Source organism: Porites lutea, chromosome 6 (assembly GCF_958299795.1).
Source record: "Porites lutea chromosome 6, jaPorLute2.1, whole genome shotgun sequence".
Classification (NCBI taxonomy): Eukaryota; Metazoa; Cnidaria; class Anthozoa; order Scleractinia; family Poritidae; genus Porites; species Porites lutea.
The window spans coordinates 35,608,043-35,627,398 of NC_133206.1; the positions used below are offsets into that span (position 1 = coordinate 35,608,043).

At 38.6% G+C, this 19,356-nt stretch overlaps 2 protein-coding genes across 2 annotated transcripts; both read right to left on the bottom strand.

Annotated features, from left to right (window-relative positions):
• Positions 1-3,977: 3,977 nt before the first annotated feature.
• Positions 3,978-5,564, bottom strand: LOC140941285 (uncharacterized). Its single transcript, XM_073390268.1, has one exon. It carries the CDS (start codon positions 5,399-5,401, stop codon positions 4,709-4,711), a length of 693 nt encoding a protein of 230 aa, XP_073246369.1. The 5' UTR covers positions 5,402-5,564; the 3' UTR covers positions 3,978-4,708.
• A 3,492-nt stretch (positions 5,565-9,056) lies between these two features.
• LOC140941484 (peroxisomal membrane protein PMP34-like) lies at positions 9,057-19,155 on the bottom strand. Its single transcript, XM_073390481.1, has 9 exons — positions 18,939-19,155; positions 17,856-17,916; positions 16,745-16,811; positions 16,062-16,216; positions 15,728-15,853; positions 15,043-15,188; positions 14,167-14,265; positions 12,029-12,090; positions 9,057-10,336 (listed from the first exon to the last, which is right to left on the bottom strand). The coding sequence occupies exons 1-9, from the start codon at positions 19,065-19,067 to the stop codon at positions 10,198-10,200; spliced, it is 984 nt and encodes a 327-aa protein (XP_073246582.1). The 5' UTR covers positions 19,068-19,155; the 3' UTR covers positions 9,057-10,197.
• Between the last annotated feature and the right edge of the window lie 201 nt (positions 19,156-19,356).

The following is a 19,356-nucleotide window of genomic DNA, read 5'->3' on the forward strand; positions in this document are numbered from 1 at the left end:
TTTGTTTTGTTCAACCCGATTTAACGAAGCAAGTTTTGTTGGTGTGAATGGGCATAAGCTGATTCTGATGATTTAATTAATATCTTTTCGCACATGCAGTGATGCAGACGGGTCAAGCAGTTTGCTCTCTCTCTCTCTCTCGGTCGTCGTGGATATTTTAAGGACAGACCCCTGTAACCGGGATATGTTTGTTGTTGAATGTGATTTGTTCGTTAGGCAGCACTGTGGCCATTTTCAATATTCTTTTCTACACACCTTAGGGATTTTCAGGGATTATTTACAACACTGTGTAGGAAGGAGACTTTGCCAGACTGCTTGTGGTGCAATTAACAATTATTAATGAAGTAGTGAGTTATGAATGCCAGTGTGAATATGAAGAGAGTGAGGAACTAGAGGTGTTCACTAATAGAGCTTTGTTTAATCCTTAGTGGTTCTTTTAAGTGCACTAACAGATCAAGTCAATTTACCGTGAGATCGGTACTATGGTTTTTTCTTCTTATCCAAGAAGACTAGAAAATCAGATCATTAACAACTGCCGATGCAAAGGCACTGCCACAAGTCTTTCATTCTCCTCAGTTAAATATTACTCCTGAAGGTTGGTGCAGCCGGGAATCCCCGTGTAGCCAACATGACGTGCTCGTAGAATAGACAAAAAAACAATTTTTGAATAGAAATTTATATTTCAGCTGAGCATTCATCAAAATGTTATTTGAGGACGTAATTTTCACTTTTTTACTTAAAACTTGACTTAAACGGTAACGAGATAGCCCCAGAAGAGATCAGATATCTCGGATAAACTTAAAACTACTTTTACAGGATTTGTAATTCCTTATATTTTCGTTTGAAATTCAATCAGTCGAATCCAGTGTCTGGTTACCTGCAATCAGGCGACCCTTCTTCCTTTTCTTTTTTTACTCTTCCCGTTCCCCACCTTTTTTTCCGCTTTTTGCCGAAAAAAAGAACCCTGATGGTAGGTTAGTGTCCGGTGTACGTGTGCCTTCTAAGAAGGGATGAGAATTTTCTTTCAAATTCTGACGTAACGAAGAGACTGTTTTGGGAGTACTGGTTATAATGGTCTATACAAGGAGGTTCCGCGGGAAAGGGCTCGGACCTTTTACTATGTTCATATAAAAAAACTCTACTTGAATCTTTTAGAAAAGGGATGCAGGTTGAGAGCAAGGACTGTGAGAGGGGTACCACTCATTTTTCAGTGGAACGTATAACGAAAGGGGAACCTTTCCTGTCAAAAAATGGTCAATAAATCGGTGAAAACTTGGATCCAAGAGCTCCTCGGTAAAGAACTTTTTTAGTAGCCCCCCACAGGTTGACAGAAATTTTTCCTCGATAAGGAGACAAGGTAGCAGGTGGGAGACTCGGGTCGGATTCGTTTGCGAACATTACTACTCTGTGAGTTGCCAGCAGTAAAATTTGAAATCCGAATTCACGAAGATTAGTGCCCGCGCCTTTTTATTTTTTATTACTTTATTTTTTATTTTTAAATGCATTATCTTTTATTTGTTTCTTGTACAGTAATGTAGTTGTAATGCGCAGCTGATCATTCTCATGTTAAGCTGCGCACAATAAGTTCATAAATTATTATTATAATTATTATTATTATAAACTAAACTCGTGCCTGAGGCCGGGGCCTGAGGTAACTAGTGTATGATGAGGATCGAAAATCATCAGGCCCGGCTTTTGGATCTCTTTACGGCTTAACAGGCATCAGTTCAGACACTGGCATTTCTTGTCTTTTTTACAGAAGTTCAGCCACGAGAGGACACAGAGGCTTCTTACTGGAAGTACAATCCCGCGCAGGGATTTTTTCTCCGCGGGCAGCTAATCCGACTTAATCATAACAAAATTATAAGGAATTGTATGGAGCTCTCCGGGATACTTACAGTGCAAGCCCTGTGTGTCTTCTCATGTGATAAGCTATTTCCTGTCTGGACTGCCTGTTCCAGAAATAGTGAGTGGGTTTGAGGCGCGTCCAAATGAACAGCGGAAAGCGGTGCATAGACTATTCTTGGGTTAAAATAGATTGGCTGTTGAAAATGCTGTTACGTGCCTTTTGCAGGTTGTATATAAAGAGGTACCAATGTTTACATGTGCTTGAGTGAACTCAAGACTTCTTCTATTCTGCTCGAATCCCTGGGCCGTTTTGGAAATTATCTTTTTTAGCTTTTTTTAATACTTAGGTATATAGGTCTCAGAATCTTGAACTCATTATTAAGGTTTGTTGAAATACGTGAGCTCATGGATAAAGGGCGATTTTAAAATAGTTTTCAAAAGATTAGCATCGATTAATATGTTTTTAGCAGGGTGTTAAGGTTGTGAAATTGTATAAAGTCCGGAAGCGACGTGACAAAAAAAGAAGCTTGGCGTCATTTAATTGTGAAATATAGGTATCAAAATAAATGGGATTTCAGAAAACTGATACAAAATGAATAACCTTTATTGTAGGCGTATTTTTCGTTAGGAAGCTTAAGCGACCACGAACACGGCGGCAACGAGAACTTTAAAAACAGCAAAAGAACGCCTCTGCACGAGGAGCATAATTTTTGTTACGCGCTTTCTTTGACCTCCCCTGTCATTCCTTTTTTTGCTCTTGTCTCAACTTTCCTGACGAACTCGCGCCGAAACGCTTGCTACGCAGGCTATTCATGACACACGAGGCTGACACTAGTCATGTTATGCATCAGGAACATTGTGGATAGATGCATCCAGCAAAGTGTTGCCGTTGTGTTGTTTCGTTTTTTTTATGGAGACTAAAGTACTTTTCTCAATTGCCGCCAGACGACAACTTTCAACTTGTATCAAAATGACATTTTTCTCGTAGTGATGAAGGAGTCAGTCAGAAAACAATAACAAAAACAAACGGGTAAGCTTGCGCAGAAGGTCCAAAAGCAAAGTAAGGCTCTGCGAAACGGTCGAAATGCAAGCTTGTGATATATTTTTTTTTACTATACAGAAGGAACGCCTCGTTTACGTACACACACACACTCAATCACAATCAATCGTTAGGTGAATCTTTTAAGTACGAGAGACGAAATCGACAAGGCGCACTCCGGGCGCACTTGTATCAAAAGCTCACTGATTATCGAAATAAAAACATTGCATCAAACAACCCGAAAGAGATATTGAAAAAAGGAAGTAGATTAGCTAAGAAAGTATCGGATTGTGAGGAAAATCTGTATTTTTAGTTATTTCCTGATTAGCTTGCTTCATTCCGTTATAATACCCAGGTCACAAACGATCTAAACGATTGTGTCTAGAAAGAAGGCCAGTCCGTTATTTTTGCATGCCAAAATATTCTTTTGCCCAATGCGATTCTGAAATGGCAAAAGTTTACAAAGATTGCATGGCTTATTTACTTTTCTTCCTTTTCAACACTTTCCATTTTATTTCATACTTAATATTCATGTAAGGAGCTGGAGCTAAGTTTCGAAGTCTTGCCAATCTTACTTAGCATGATGTATTTTCTGTAGGCAAATTCCTTTGTTAATTATTCACCAACATGTAAACAAGGATGCTGGCAAATATTTGCAATAGTGGAGAGTCAACAGAGCAGAAAATTAAAGCGAAGTGCCTGGGGTATCTTACGTTGTTGCGCAATGTAAATTGTCAGCAAGCACCTCCCACGCACGCAGCGGAATTTCACGTTTTAATATGAACGAAAGCACAACTTCCTTCGCTGACGTCCATCTTTCCTCTTGTTAAAAGAAGAGGGCAGGAAATGCGTTGTTGTAAACGTAAATTTATGTTTCCTTCAAATTTGAATTATTGCAACGTTAGCAGTTTGCTTCCAGCTCCCTGGAAAAATCAAGAACAATTAAGCGTTTTCTCGCTGTGAGAAAGCTTTGCCGTGAAAATATAATGATAATAACAATGAACTCAGCTGTATACCCGGTCACAAGCTCACTGAGTCTTCTTACCTTCTATTTCTGACGAGAAAACAGAAAAAAAACTTGGACACGATATTTCTTGACATTGGAAAACATTAATTTATTTTTACAGTATGTACTTATTTACAAGATTGGTTTTGATGGTTTTTGCTTTGTACATTCAAGACCGTAGAATATTCCACGGCGAATTAACAACTCAAAATAGAAACAGCTATTTTCAGCCATATTTAAACATGGAATGCCTTTGTTCACAGACTCATCGCGCTTTATGTTATTGAATACTGCTATTATTCTCATTGTAATTTGATATCTAAAAATACTACACGAAATCTCCACAGCTGTTCTCTCGTTGCAAGCCTATGATAACCTGTCACACAGCGCTTCAAAACTAGCGCTTCTAGTATTGTAACATCTAGCTCGCGTCATTTGTGTTGTTTCAATTCAAATTCACTAAGTTTTGGATAGTTGCCACTATTATTCAGTATAAACAATGAAATTGAAAGCCGCTACTACTACTTCGAGCACTTGAACAAGATTACCTTGTATTGACTGCAAACCATGACATAACATAAATTATAAAAATACAATTTCATCTGGGTGGCCTTCCGATTTTGAAAGGAATCAAGAGCAATTCACAGATTAATTCTCTATAATATTAAATGCTTCGCATCTGCTGTCTTTTTTACAAATGTTAGGCACTATAAATAATTTAATTACTCTCTATTTTTCCGATCGGTTTGAAATATGTACAATAAGAATATTTACAATATGAAAAGCCAGCCAGCCGGCTACAAATTTCTAAGATCCTATCCATAATTTACTATATTGTTTCGTAATATTTTTGGAAGTGGTAGTTCGTCTGCTTGCTCGTCTAGTTTGGAACACGAGTTCGATTTTCTCAAAGAAGCGCGAATTGTTCTGATACACACTTGTTGAAGAGCACGTGGCTGATGACTTTTGACGAGCTTTCCTACACATGGATAAACCTCTAAACACTGCATTTCCCAGTGAAAGAGACAGTCCAGTTGGAGTGGGTTCATATCCGATAGATCGTCCATTTGAGATTCACTTTTCTGACTTTCGGTTAGCGAGTAAGTCGCTAATGCGCGGCTAGCGTCCCTACCCGCAATGCAATCAATAGCACCGTCAAGAAATTGAATACCGCTCGCGTTTGTAGCATCAAAAACTTTGCCGTTGACTGCGAAATAAATACTGTTTTGCTGAACTCCATCGTACTGTTTTAACTCAATCACAGTAAAGGATCGTAAGTCGTATTCCTGCCCGCAAGCCACCGCTCTGATGCTGCTCGGCTCTTGCTGTGAAATGGGAAATAATTCTCTCCACATCAACTGGAGTGATAGCAAACTTGAACCAAGTGCGAAAAAAACGTCCAAATAAAGCTGAATAAACCATGTTAAAATGCCATAGTAACCACTGTTATCATCTGCCTCTTGTCTCTCAAAACGAACCTCGCATCGAGGTGTTAACCACTTGTTCATATCGCAGGGTCCCTCTTACTTCGCGCGAGTTTGATGCCGTGTTGTGTTTTGCGTTAGAAATGTATATTCAACTCTATTTACAAGCATTTATAATACTCAAGAGATTATTATAGACATGTGATGTAGTATTAGTCACAGATGACAGAAGACCAGTTTCCGGTGAATGCTTCACATAGTTCAGGTTACAGAAAGCCTTTTGTTTTCCATCCTATAGGCAGGCGAGGGTGTCTATAATAGTTATTGTGTGGGTTAAATCAAAGATACATCAACTGACGTGATCGCATGCAGGGTTGTTTCATAAAGGATGTGGGGTGACGAGTATTTCCTTTTGAGGCCGGAAGGTCATAACAACACGAAGTGTTAAGTTGCTCGTTCGATAGATTGTTTTTAAAACTTCTACAATCCGAACATATAGCATGCCAATAATTTGTTGGGCTTTGTATAAACTTATTTACCAAGTCAATATCTCTATAAGCAATAAAGTGACCAAGAAAACTTACCCAGCACCTTAAACTAAGCAAACAGGTGTGTAGAGCAAGTGTCCACTTTGTACTGTCTGTTTAACTGTCGCAGGTCATCATTCAGTGGCCGGCGTCGTGACCAGAGCTAGGCCGTGCCTACCCTTTTTTTCTTGTATCCTCTATTAAACAGTCCAAAAACTCAGGCAAAGAAATGAAAAAGAATAGGTGAAATTACTAGCTACAATGTACGAATGGCTCTAGGTATAAATACGCCGTTTAGGGTTTGAGTAACAAATTTTTCTAACAGATTTCTGAAACCTTAAGTTGCTTACTTTCTATTGTTTATGGGCCTCCACTTGAAAGTTTTCATAAGGCTCGCATTTGGTATAAACATGTGACTTCCGACCACATGCGGATGTGCATGTGCAACAAAAGGTCGCCGGACCTTTACATAGTTTATGAGGAAAAGCGTCTATTTTTTAAAAAAGTGACTAACGCTGTTCTGTGGCCACTTAACGTGTACGTGTAGGGTGTCCATATGACTGCTGTGACGAGTTCAGGGTTTCCATTTCAAAACGGGACAGACTCCTGTATAACTTGGGTTTAAAAATATGGGCAAACAATTGAAGCGTTTGGTTGGCTATCATCCAGAAAATCTACAATTTTGCAAAGTGCTGGTTTCTTCGATATGAGCTTTTAGTACGAAATCATACTGTACACTCAATGAGTTTATCACGATTACAACTGAACAGAACATACATAAGACTGGATTAAAGAAGAGTTAGGTTAATAGCTTTTTAAAGAAACGCCCCTCTTATGAAAATCCTAGGTGAAAATATCTCTCAATTTTGGCACTAATAATTTTCTCTCAGCTATCTTGAGCACTCATGGACCTGTCATGTACAAGATCACTAATGAATCCTAGAAAGGACCGAATAAGTGAAAAGGTCAACAACAATCTTAGTATTTGCCAGTCATTTTATGTGAGACCCGTAACATGCCTTTTTCCTATCTTTTTAATATTCATTGTTTACGAGTAGAACTGACCGCGGTAATCACTGACGTCACTTAATTAACATATCAACAAATTTGCTGAAGGCCGCGGTACAACCCTCACTTGGGATAAGTCTACAGTTTCTCCCATTTGAAAAACTGTTGCGAGTCAGTTGAATAGTTAGTAACACAGACTTTTCTATTCTTCTTTCAATCTCCGCAAAACTCACAAAGTACATGTTTGTTTCTGGCGGGTGTAAAGTGGCAGTGTGCCATGAGGTAGAAGTACTCATCACTGATCCGCACATCACATCACATCACATCACATTTTTGAAAGGCGTTTCCAGTAGGTTCCACTTCAGAGTGTGTTCAAATTCTTTCCGTACACTCAAAGAACGGGATTAAGCTAACCTCAAGTTAAAAGTGTTACAATGCAAGGGAAACTAAGGCAAGTGTTTGTAATACTAAGTATTGTTTCGAAGATAATAAAGGGGGAAAAAGAAAATAAGCCTAAAACAAAAGTAATTGACTTATGAACATACGAAAGCCTCTGACTCGACACTTAAATGCGGTTACGAAAGGGTTTTTAATGAGTGTCGTCAAAACAAAGTACTTGCTGTGATTCATGTGCAGACAATCCGATAAACAAAGCCAGTAAAGCTTATATTGAGCCGGCGTCATTTAGCGTAAAAACGCGTCGGAGCAAGTACCTTCACTGTTAATGCTAATAGTCTCAGCGCCTAACTGTTAATGACTTAATAGTGACTTCCTTGGGGGAGTGGGGAGAGCAGGATATGTGACATCTGAACTAATTTCCTTTCTTGGGGGCAATTCCTTACTGTTAAATTTCCAAACCTGGGAATTGTATTTAAGCAGTTGATCCTAAAACATTAATTTCATGACTAAACAGAGAAAAATGAAAATTTTGAGAGTCCTGTGTGGTGTCTGTGGTTTAGCATCTTATCGCAGCACTTGAGCACTACAATCAACTGAGACACAATACACGGGCGGAGTATGCTAAAAAGCATGGCCGATATTAAATCCCAGAACAAAACAAAATACAAAGCACAATATAGACTTCTTTTAACTCCCGGTTTCAACTGTAAGTCAATTGGTTAAACTGACTTGCTTTCATTCTATTTTCAGTAGGTTTTCATTATTGACACTTTTTAATACTACAGTGATGAAAAAAACAAAACAAAACAAAACACTACATAGGAATGCAAATCAGTCCAGATCGAGACGTAGCTGAATTTGACGAACCACATGTGTCACGTGCGATGTTCGATATGCGATATGTAATAAACTGAACAATACTAACAATTTCTGTGCGGTTATCAAAATAACACAGAAAACGGAAGTTAATTCACTTGGAATTCCCGAACCATCGTGTTATTTTGATCAGATCGATCTCGCTTTTCTCAAGATGGCGTAATTTTAAAAACATTTCATACTGTGATGCAAACTGTAGATGTGGGAATGGGAAAGGCCATCGTTAATCCCATGAATTCCTTCCTTCCCGAAAAAGACTTGTACGTGCATAACTTGACGAAAGAGAGAGTGACGCAAGGTAAAATCAAAACATTAAGAAATGCACTCTTGCAAAACAAAACAACTTGACGTAATATTATCCTAGACACTCCATTGAAAAACCTGTTGAGCAATCGTTTTTCCATGGTCATGCGCAGAACGCACAAATCTGTAATTTGTAAATTTAAACGTATCATTCCTGAGTTTGTAAACGATTAAAAACGTGTTACTAGCGGATGCTATTAAATAGGTGAAAAATGGTATCAAACAAAAGAAACCACATGTTCTTCATTCCTCCCCATGGCCTCGTACTCGTTCCCAGTCGAACGGCGACCACGCTTTCGTCCTTCCCAGCATTCCTCACGACCATCATCAGTTTCCTAAGGCTTAATGGGACTGGGAAAGAGTCAATGCAGACTTGAGCGTCCTGCGCGCGCACCGTCTTAAAATCTACATCGAGAAGTAAAACAACAGCAAATGTACGATAAGAGAGGTAAACGCTTTCTTGTAAAAAAATTCTTTATTGATTTTTGGGGAATACATGAAAAACGAGTATGCGCAGTGTGCTTCACTGAATCCCATTCGATTCCAGTCCATTTTCTACAGGCGCCTTATGAGTACCGTTAAATAAACTGCTACACGCAATATTGCCAAAATATTAAAACCCGAAATTTAAATAAATCCCCAAAGTTCATTTTGCAAAATTCTAAAACCAAAGAGTATCATGAAAGTTTCAAATGATTACAGCTTAGGATCTCATCACAAACATAAATTACGTGCTTAAATGTCTCTATATCGCCATTTGCACATCACCCATGATACACCTTGTATTAGCATTGTCTTGAATTTCTCTTGGGACGACTGTAATAACGAGGAGAAATAAAAAACAAAGGTTATGCAAAGTTTTTGGGGGGCAAACAAGGTGTCTTATTGGAGATGTGGAAATGCCGAATGGATAAATGACGATGAAAAAAAAAAAATACTAAAACGCCTAGCAATGCCCTTTCAAAGACTTGCTAAAACATGAAATGTCAAACAGAATAAAAAACATTTGTGCATATCTCTGTATTGTAACCATTTGGTTTGGATTATTTTCGCTTTAATTCATAAAATGAATGGGCGGTTGCCAAACGAAGTGTAGCGGTCGTTTAACAAAACAGTGTTTCAAGTGTTTTCAATTTGGCCAACACCAATATCTGAACGTTGTTTACTGTACACAGTAAGGTGCTTACGCGAAACGCACGCAAAGTTGTGTATGAGGGGAAGCACGTCAGCCGGAAGTAAAGCCTTTTCCCTTCGATGTGCCTTGATGCGAACTAATTGCTATTGACCACTACAGAAAATACCATAACATACCATAAGGCTCTGTTTGTAACCCCAAAATTTTGCATAAGCATTGTCTTCAGTTTCTCTTAGGGCCATTTTGACTCTCTTGCCATTGGGGTGGCAAACAAAGAGCATTATGGTATGGTTTGTTATTTTCTGTAGTGGTCAATTGCCAAGTGTCTTTCAGTCTTACAGAGACGATTTGCCGGAAAAATTGGGAAAAACCACTGTCAAAGAATGCAAAAAGTCCGCTTCCGGCTCCATAATATCAAGAAGGCAACTGGTGTAGTGTAGAAAAACAACTGGCTCCAAAAAATAATCTTCTTGAACGGATCTGCTGGTGCACAGATCGCCTTAAATCGCGAACTCAGTTGTAATTTGTTTAAGCAACCGGCCAAGTTTGTTAATAGTATATTATTCTATATTAATTAGGTTTTCAGAAATCTGCTTTACTGAAATCACTTCCTTTCAACAATATTTCATAGACTATCTCGAACTTTTCCGAAGTAACCTAAATATAAATGCAGCGATTTTTTCATAAGCGGCGAACATTAAAGCGGCTGTTAACACAGTTTGAAGAAGCTTAGCCTCCAGGCCTTTATAAAGTCCAATAAAACCTTGATCCCTGCGGAATAACGAATAAAAACCATTATGTTATTTTAACAGAGTGAAAAAAACTTCATCATTGTTTTTATATAAAACCGCTTTTGCATTAATCATTATTTTTTTTTATTCTTTTTGTTCGTTTATGGTGCCGCTCGAGAGATATAAGTTTCAGTAGTTGAACTATTAGCAACATTATATCTGCCCTTTGCCAAGTATTACACTCAGTATAATAATTGGTTTAATTGCTACTCCCTATATTATTTACCTTGCGAGAAGAGGCCCTTCGATCTTTCTCGATGAAGGCCTCTACTCGCAGGGTAATATTATAAGGTCTACGAATAAATACACCGAATGCTGTGTCCAATGTACACCCAGTCTATTCTGGTTTGCACAGCGCCAAAAGCGTTTCCCTCCGCTCTTTTCTCAAGCAAACTCTTTGCAAACATTTTATTGTTCTGGTTCTATCAAGCAACATAGATACTTTGTCATGTGGCTGCACCTAAGAATATCACGAGGTCTCTTTGTCACACGGTTTATGAGGTTTTTAAAACACAAATTTACATGCGTGAAGTCAACTGTGGGAACATCTGTCGCTCAATTGTATCTGTACTTGCAGGCACTACATTCATAAAGTGAGACGATGATTTAAAATAGCAACACTGCTATTAGATTAAAGGAAGATGTATTTTATGAACTAACTATTCACGAAGCACCACTGGTGTTTTTTCTCCTCTTGTATTGTTCATTACAGCGGTTGTATTAACATCACACAAAAAAAGACTCGGTCACACCCAAGTCTGGCTGCTTCGCCGTAAAATGCCGAAATCAAACATAGAGAAAAGGAGCCCTTAATCTCATGGTTCAGTATTTTGTTAAGGTTTTACGTCGTAAATCATCAAAAAGTACAACCTTTGAAACATTTGCCAAGCGGGGAGATGAAGAACAATATACCGCAACTATCTGGATTATAACATAAAGCAATTCGCGGCCAGCTTACCGTTTGCACCCAAAAACCCGCCTGAACCTCCACGATATAGAAACGCCTGTTGCTCGGGCTAATACTTTGGTAAGACGAAAGTGTGATATGCTAAAATGCCTTTTACGTTCATTGCCAATGAAAGCCTATATAACCCTGTCGTTAAAATATTTGCAATCCACCCCTTTCCATCCCACCCCTGAAAAAAAATCCGACGGGAAATTTCTAACCCAAATAGCCTGCATAACCTGAGCGCGGAGGCGGAGACAGTCAAGCGCGAGAGACGAGTGTTCGCACCAAGCGCTCTACAGTACCTCCTCACGTGGCTAAATAACCGGCATCTAAAATACGTTTTATAGCTTCCAGAAGTATTATACCTAGGACTCCATGTTATATATATTATCTCTAACAACCCCGAGCACCCGTCCCTCCGTCCGCCACAACCCGAACTGTCTAGCCTGTTCCAGGCGTTCAAAAGCAGAGCCCCGGCCGCATTCAGCTGATGGGAAGCGAGTTAAATCGTAAATGGGGAAAATGAAGGGAAATACTACTCCCGCGCTCGCCTGGAGCAAGCTACAAACTGCGGTCCAAAAATCCTTCAGACGGATTCCACAAGCTGATCAACGAAAGTGAACTCGACCAAATTAACACTTTCATTTTTTTTAAACAAATCTGCAGATTAGATTATCAATGGTATTTTGCAGCAACTAAGCTTTATATTGCTTGAATACGTACTTGACAATTCTCGCCATGAGAGAGAAAATGTCTCCCTTGCCACTGGGTGTTTTTTGTCCGGACTGAAGAAAGAGGACAAGAGCGTTACCATTAATTTTACTTTGTAACCAACGCAATGAATTTAACGGAGCTGTGTTGGAGGAAATAAACTACAAATGCAGAGTAAATTTTCACGTAGTACGATAAGGATTGCAGTATTCTGCTTGCAGAATTTAATATCTCTACAAATGGTGAAGCCGCTGAAGATGAGAACTAAGAGCTCTGATCTTCAACGTTGCTTTGGGAGTAACCAGGCTAAGACCAGAAAGCTTTCACTAGTGACCATCTCTCTCCACAGCGAGGTTTTCATGCACCTGGTCACGTAATACTGGAATAAACTTACAAAACAAATCTAGTGGGGAGTAGCAAATACGTTGGTTCTTTCGTTTTACGTTAATAAATAACAATTATTCACCGAAGTGGAGGTGGCTAGTCCTGGATATTTACCGAACTGCGAAGCAGTGAGGTAAATATCCACGACTAGCCACCGACACTGAGGTGAATAATTGTTTTAGTATATACTAAAACAGTGAGATAATTGAGCACAAAAACGACGATTTTTAACTCAAATACTGTTGCCAACGATTACAATTTTGGCGCGTAATGACCGGGCGGCCGCGGCCGTCGCTTTTTCTTGCCGGCAACTAAAACTTTTGAAGGCATTTGTTTAGCTCTTGCGGGGAAATTTCTTCAAAAGGAGTTGTGAATTCTTTTTGTATTTAAAATCATTCTATAAAAAAAGATTATTAAATTTAGTTTTAAGCTTATTTATGAACAACTCAACTAAACTGAATAAAGTAAGCAAGACTTAAGCTTCATTTGCATTTGTAAACAAAAAACTTTTTCACCGGTTTTATCGATAAGTTCGTGTCAAAAAGACAAAGCTTTACCTGTTAAAACTTCCAATCCGAACTTCGTCACCTTCTTCGTGTATTTCGGAAACAGCTTGCTTGGTTAGTTGTGAAATTTCTTTGTTTGTTTACGGCAGCAAACCTGGAAGGCATTTTGCTTGCAACTTACACGAGTTTGGCGTCGCTCGCTCCGAGGAACTGGAGGTGAATCAGTGAATAGTGCAGGATATTCACTGATTGAGTAGCCAATCAGAGCGCGCGGAAAACACTATCCACTGTTTTAGTATATACTAATAACCTGTATATGTATACTAAAACAGTGGATAGTGTTTTTCGCGCGCTCTGATTCGCTACTCAATCAGTGAATATCCTGCACTATTCACTGATTCACCTCCAGTTCCTCCGAGCGAGCGACGCCAAACTCGCGTAAGTTGCGAGCAAAATGCCTTCCCGGTTTGCTGCCGTAAACAAACAAAGAAATTTCACAACTAATCAAGCAAGCTGTTTCCGAAATACACGAAGAAGGTGACGAAGTTCGGATTGGAAGTTTTAACAGGTAAAGCTTTGTCTTTTTGACACGAATTTATCGATAAAACCGGTGAAAAAGTCTTGCGTTACTTTATTTAGTTGAGTTGTTCATAAATAAGCTTAAAACTAAATTTAATAATCTTTTTTTATAGAATGATTTTAAATACAAAAAGAATTCACAACTCCTTTTGAAGAAATTTCCCCGCAAGAGCTAAACAAATGCCTTCAAAAGTTTTAATTGTCGGCAAGAAAAAGCGACGGCCGCGGCCGCCCAGTAATTACGCGCCAAAATTGTAATCGTTGGCAACAGTATATAGTTAAAAATCGTCATTTTTGTGCTCAGTTATCTCACTGTTTTAGTATATACTAAAACAATTATTCACCTCAGTGTCGGTGGCTAGTCGTGGATATTTACCTCACTGCTTCGCAGTTCGGTAAATATTTAGGACTAGCCACCTCCATTTCGGTGAATAATTGTTATTTATTCTAAGAGGGTCACCTATTACTATGAAGTATTCTCCCTAGCCTGCGTAGCAGGCGTCGAAACGGGTAGGGGGTAGGGAAAAAGGGAGGGGTGTAGTGCTTTCCTCCCTCCCCGTCTCCCTCCCCTTTATTCGCCTGCCACGCAGGCTATTATTCTCCCCAGTGTCCACTACACGAAGTAACAGACCACGTGTTAGGCACGTGTTGAGCAAGTGTTAAGCCCCTGGAGTAACTTACCCGCTGCCGACACTGTGCCACTTGAAGAGGATATGTTACCACAGTGGAAACAGTTTTGGCCACTGCACCCAGTGCAAAATATTGTCTTCCACGTAAAGACTGCAAACCATAATCACATAAAAAAACAAAAACACCAATTATAAGGTAAGGTATCAAAATCACTTACTTGACTTGAGGGACCGGAGTTTTAAGGGAGGCATGAAATTCACTGATATCTACCTTAAAAGCAAGAGGCAATACCTCAAAATTGCGGCTTTTTTTCATAAGCACGACCACAGCAGAAGATTTGGTAAAGAAGAGCGCTTTTTTTTTGGAGAATTCGAACAGAAAGTTTTCAAGTTTTTCTTTTTAATAGATGGTAGAGAATATGACTTATTTCCTCCACCCGGGTGATCTTTGATGTGAACTGATGCCCCACCGCAGGAACGCATAGCTTGACAAGTGCTCGACAAATACTGGGGGGGATGGGCACGTTTGGAATTAACTGAGCCATTACGCCATGCGGCGATGCAAAAATACTTTCCTTACGAATGCAGAGGTTTGAGTACATTCTTTTCTTGCAAATTCAAGAATTACTCGTTGTTCAATTCATGATCCCAAATTTTCAGGTGTCAAAATTTGAGGGTGTATCAGTTATAATTGACTCGGTCCAAGATATGAGCTGGGATGCTTCGTTCAATCATTGGGTCTAAAATGTATAGACGACGCTAATATGCTATTGACCAGTCTCACAGCATTTAAAGACATTAATTTCAATCAAGCCCAAGGTCAGAAAAGATGGGCAGAATTCTGAGTAACAGAAACAGCACTGATAATAAATTTAGTCACCAAGTCCTATTTAATTCATTTTTTTTGGTGGGGTATGACGGCACATACCTTCTTGTTATCCTCCATCAAAAATTTTTTGATTGCCTCATAAACCATAAATTGAATAGCAGGATTACCAGCAAGAACAAGAGATGGGCCGGTACCACTCCAAAGGGATACCAGGCCCTCTTCACGGCTAATTCGCTGCAACCCATCTGCGAAGCAATCAAAACAAATGTTTTTTTAATTTTTGGCTTTTGTTGTTTCCTGTATTTTGTGGCAATGGGAGTGTAAATATTATAATTACAATGACAATTACAATAACAACTTCATTTATATTTCTATAGCCACAAAATCCCCCCAAATAATAAAAAAAAACAAGTATAGACTTTCACATTTGCTCCAAAGATTCAAATTGTGCTGCTTTTTCATTGAGAGATTGAAAATCAATAGCAAATGTGCTGGATGGGACTGCATGTGATATGAAAAATTATGCAGATCTTAGAGGGTGGTATGACACGCTCCTCGACTGGCATAATTCTTTCTATACCCAGCTACATCCAATAACAGTTACTGATGACTAAAACTTGAGGTAAATAGATATCAAAGCACACAGGGTGCTTTGATAACCCCTAACCCTTAATTAGCTTGGAAAGGGAATATTCTGTGGTGCTGTACATTGTAATATGACAAACCACTCACTACTTAATGAATCAAAAACTATTTATTTTCTTGCATGAAAAGATAGACTCACCAATAATCCCTTTGTATTTCTTTGTTTCACTAGTTTCTAAACCTTTAGTCCTAAATGAAGCTCCCTGTAGTTTTAAGCGAGTATTCACAACCCAGAGTGGTGTTGTCAATAGAACATTTACAATGCCTGAAAAAAAACATGACTGCAGTCAGAATCAAATTACTGATCAGTTTGATTTAGTTTACAACTCTTTTACCATTTTCTTATGACCTCAAAATCTGCCATATTGGTGACATCCTAAAACAATATGACGACAGAAGCCATGTTGATGTTCCAAAACAATTCTGCGGGAGTTAATTTTTAAACAACAACAACAAAAAAAAAAACACCATACCTGCCAAATATCCAAATAACAAATCCTGTAATGATGAAGATGTTTTACCCTTTCCTACAAAAACAGTCTTGAGGCCGTTAAAGGTGTAAAAATAAAGGAAATTTGAACAATAAAGGCTGCACAGTACTGGTAGCAGACCACGATATAGAGATTGCCTGAAAAATAACAAACAGTAGCAATGTCTTATACTTAGAATTCTGATATAAACTTAGAAATTAATTATTGTTATTATATTACTATTCTGTGTTTGACGCCACTTTAGCTGTCCAACTCATAGAAAGGAAATTAAAATGACTCAAAACAACAGGGAATCAAGTTAACACAGTTTGTTATGGTAAAAACACAGCTTGCAGTGATTTTGTGACATAGTTATGTTGAGTCGTGGGACTCATCTTGTGAAAAATCATGAGTCCCTGTCCAGAACCAATATTTTGGGGATTTTCAGGTGCCAGGGATGCAGGATGCAGAGGTAACAAAATCACTGAGCTTGGGAGTCTAACTTAACAGTACTTTGCACCACAATAATAAAGTTATTTTTCTCTTAACATGATTTCTACTAAAAAGAATAAAAAAATTGAAGTCTAGCAAAATTTCCCTCTTCCATTTTGGTGAAATCAGGTTCCTGTTAAATTAAATAATAATATATAAAGTAGCCATAGCTAGTTAACAAGTCCTTCACATACAGTCCTTCCTCTTGGAATATATCCCTCAACACATAAGCTGTATTCTTGGCTTTCCTTTTATCATCAACTAAAAGAAATGAACAAATTAAAAGAATTTGGTTTTGTTCTTCAAGGTTTGTTTTTATATTGAATACAATATCATTACGATTCTTCAAAATACAAAATTGATATTTAACGCTTCCCTTCTTGAAGATTGAGACACCATGATGTATTCTTACAGTATGTCTTTTCAATAGACATGTATTAGCCAACATAAATCCACACACAGCTTCCCCAACCTGTTTTTCCCAGGTCTAGGGGAGGATGTGGCTACACAAAGGCTGACAAATTAATAATAATGATAGTATTGTTATCATTATTATTATTATAATCATAACTTTAACAAAATTGTCAAATCTGATTGGCTATCAACTGCCCTGATTTCAGCCTTAATTGGACAGTTTAATAGGACGGTACGTGTCATGCCTAAGTAATTGGATAGTACGCGCGATCACGCGCATGCTTAAATAGCTTTTTTTTTCACTGCCAGCAAAACAAAATTTAGAATTTCTTGTGTTTTGATTTTAAAAATAGCCTATTATATCGCAAATTTTGTTTAAGTTATGATTAATTGGTAACAGAACTTCGTGTCGACCAATTTGGTCTGTAATCATACTCGTGATTAAACAAATCGGACTCCCGCAATTTTGTTAATCACTCGTATGATTACAAACGGAATTGGACTCCACTCAGTCCTGTTACCATTACTTATTATTTACCATGAATATTTATTATTATTATCATCATCATCATCATCATCATCAGGGTCAGAGCCATTGATTTTTGTTTTAATAGACTAATAACCTTCCAGTCAGGGTAGTAGTGCAATGAATGTAAGGTTTGTTCACTTTTGCATGCTAATGAATGATTTAACCTGTCCCTAATTATAGAACTTAAAAATTCTCTAGAAATCATGGCTGTGGAAGTGCTCTCTTTGCATTCCATTTCAAGATGATAGATTATGAAAAAATATTATTGTTACACCAATTTCTGTTAAAAGGGAAACTTGTAATGAGTGAATAATTTATTGTTAACTATTCTGCAATGTACACATTTATAACTTAACCACAACCTTGTAGCCTTGTTCTTGCAGTATCCAAAGGAAAAAACACACTCATGGCTGTCACACTTCCCTACGATATTAAAGATTATTAATTCTATTGGCAAGAGTGAAAACACTACTGATCAGAATCTCCCTGCACTGCAGGTGTGCATATAGACAGACATGCATACAGACAACCCAAACTTTTCAAGTACTTTTTTTTGTGCAAAGTATCTGCTTGTACCCCTCTGACATGATAACATGGGGTACTACCAGTATTTCAAAGTTATATAATGGGGACTTAGGGTTCATTCTGCTTTCCTTTGTACCAGAATATCAATCCAGGGATCATCTTGTCACATTACTACATCGTCTAGTAGTAGGCTAATAGGTATGTGCCACTGGATGGTGTCACATTTTCACAACTAGATTGACTATTATGGGGTTGCATTTTTATAAGAGTTACCAGACTGGGGTCACACATTTTCAGGATTTTGGGGGTCAGAAAATACAGGTATGTAGGGATTTAAAAATAAAAATTAAGTTTGACAAATGTGTCAGTTCATGCATAAACAGAAAGTGAAAAAGTTGAGATTGCAAAAATTACTTTTTTCCAAAAGTGACTAAGATGGGGTCTGTAATATGGCCACATAATAGACTATTATGGGTTAGGGGTTCTGAGAGGCCAACGGCACATACCCAGCAAAAATTAACCCAAGTACCCTCTCCCCCCCCCCCCCCCCCTTCACCACCACCACCACCACCACCCCCGGGCTTTGAACCATTCGAAAGGGGAACAAGGCATCTCTAGATTTGTTTGGTATAACAAACACGTGCCAGCACAATGAAAGCATGATGTCGAGACCGTCATGAGAGTCATAAGCTCACATTGGTCAAAAGTACACAGTGGTCGTCATCTGATCGATCCCTAGAAGAGCTATGGTTTCTTGTGTTTGATCTAGTTCAGTTTCTCCTATTTTTCTGCTTTAAATTTGTTTGAAATTTTTACTTGATTTACCACAGGCTCATGACATCACGGCAACCACAGAAAAGCCAGATTGCAAATAAACTAGTGACACTGTAGTACATACGTGTGAAACGTGATTTACTTACCACGGCGCCGGCCAGGGCATGGACAAAGTTTCGGTATGAAAATAACATTTTTAGCGTGTCTGGTAGTTCCAGTGCTGGCAACAGAGGAACCAGATCATTAAAGCTAACAGTTTTGGAGAACACTGTCATTTTGAAATACTGCAAGATCGGCTGGCTAGAGTAAAATCTACGACATCTTACGACATACCGGCATGTGGCTGTCTTGTTGCACAACAGCCAACCTCGTTCCCAGAGTCTTACGAGCTGGTTCCAGCTGCCATTACTTTTGTTGGCATCCGCTGATCAGCTATGATGGGCGCGCGGGCGTCTTATCAAAGTCCTTCGTCCAAAATGCGACGTTTTGGGGGTACATTTTACATTTGGAAGAAGCGTTTTTTTTGGCGTTCACAGCCAATGTTTTTTTAATGTATTTATGCAG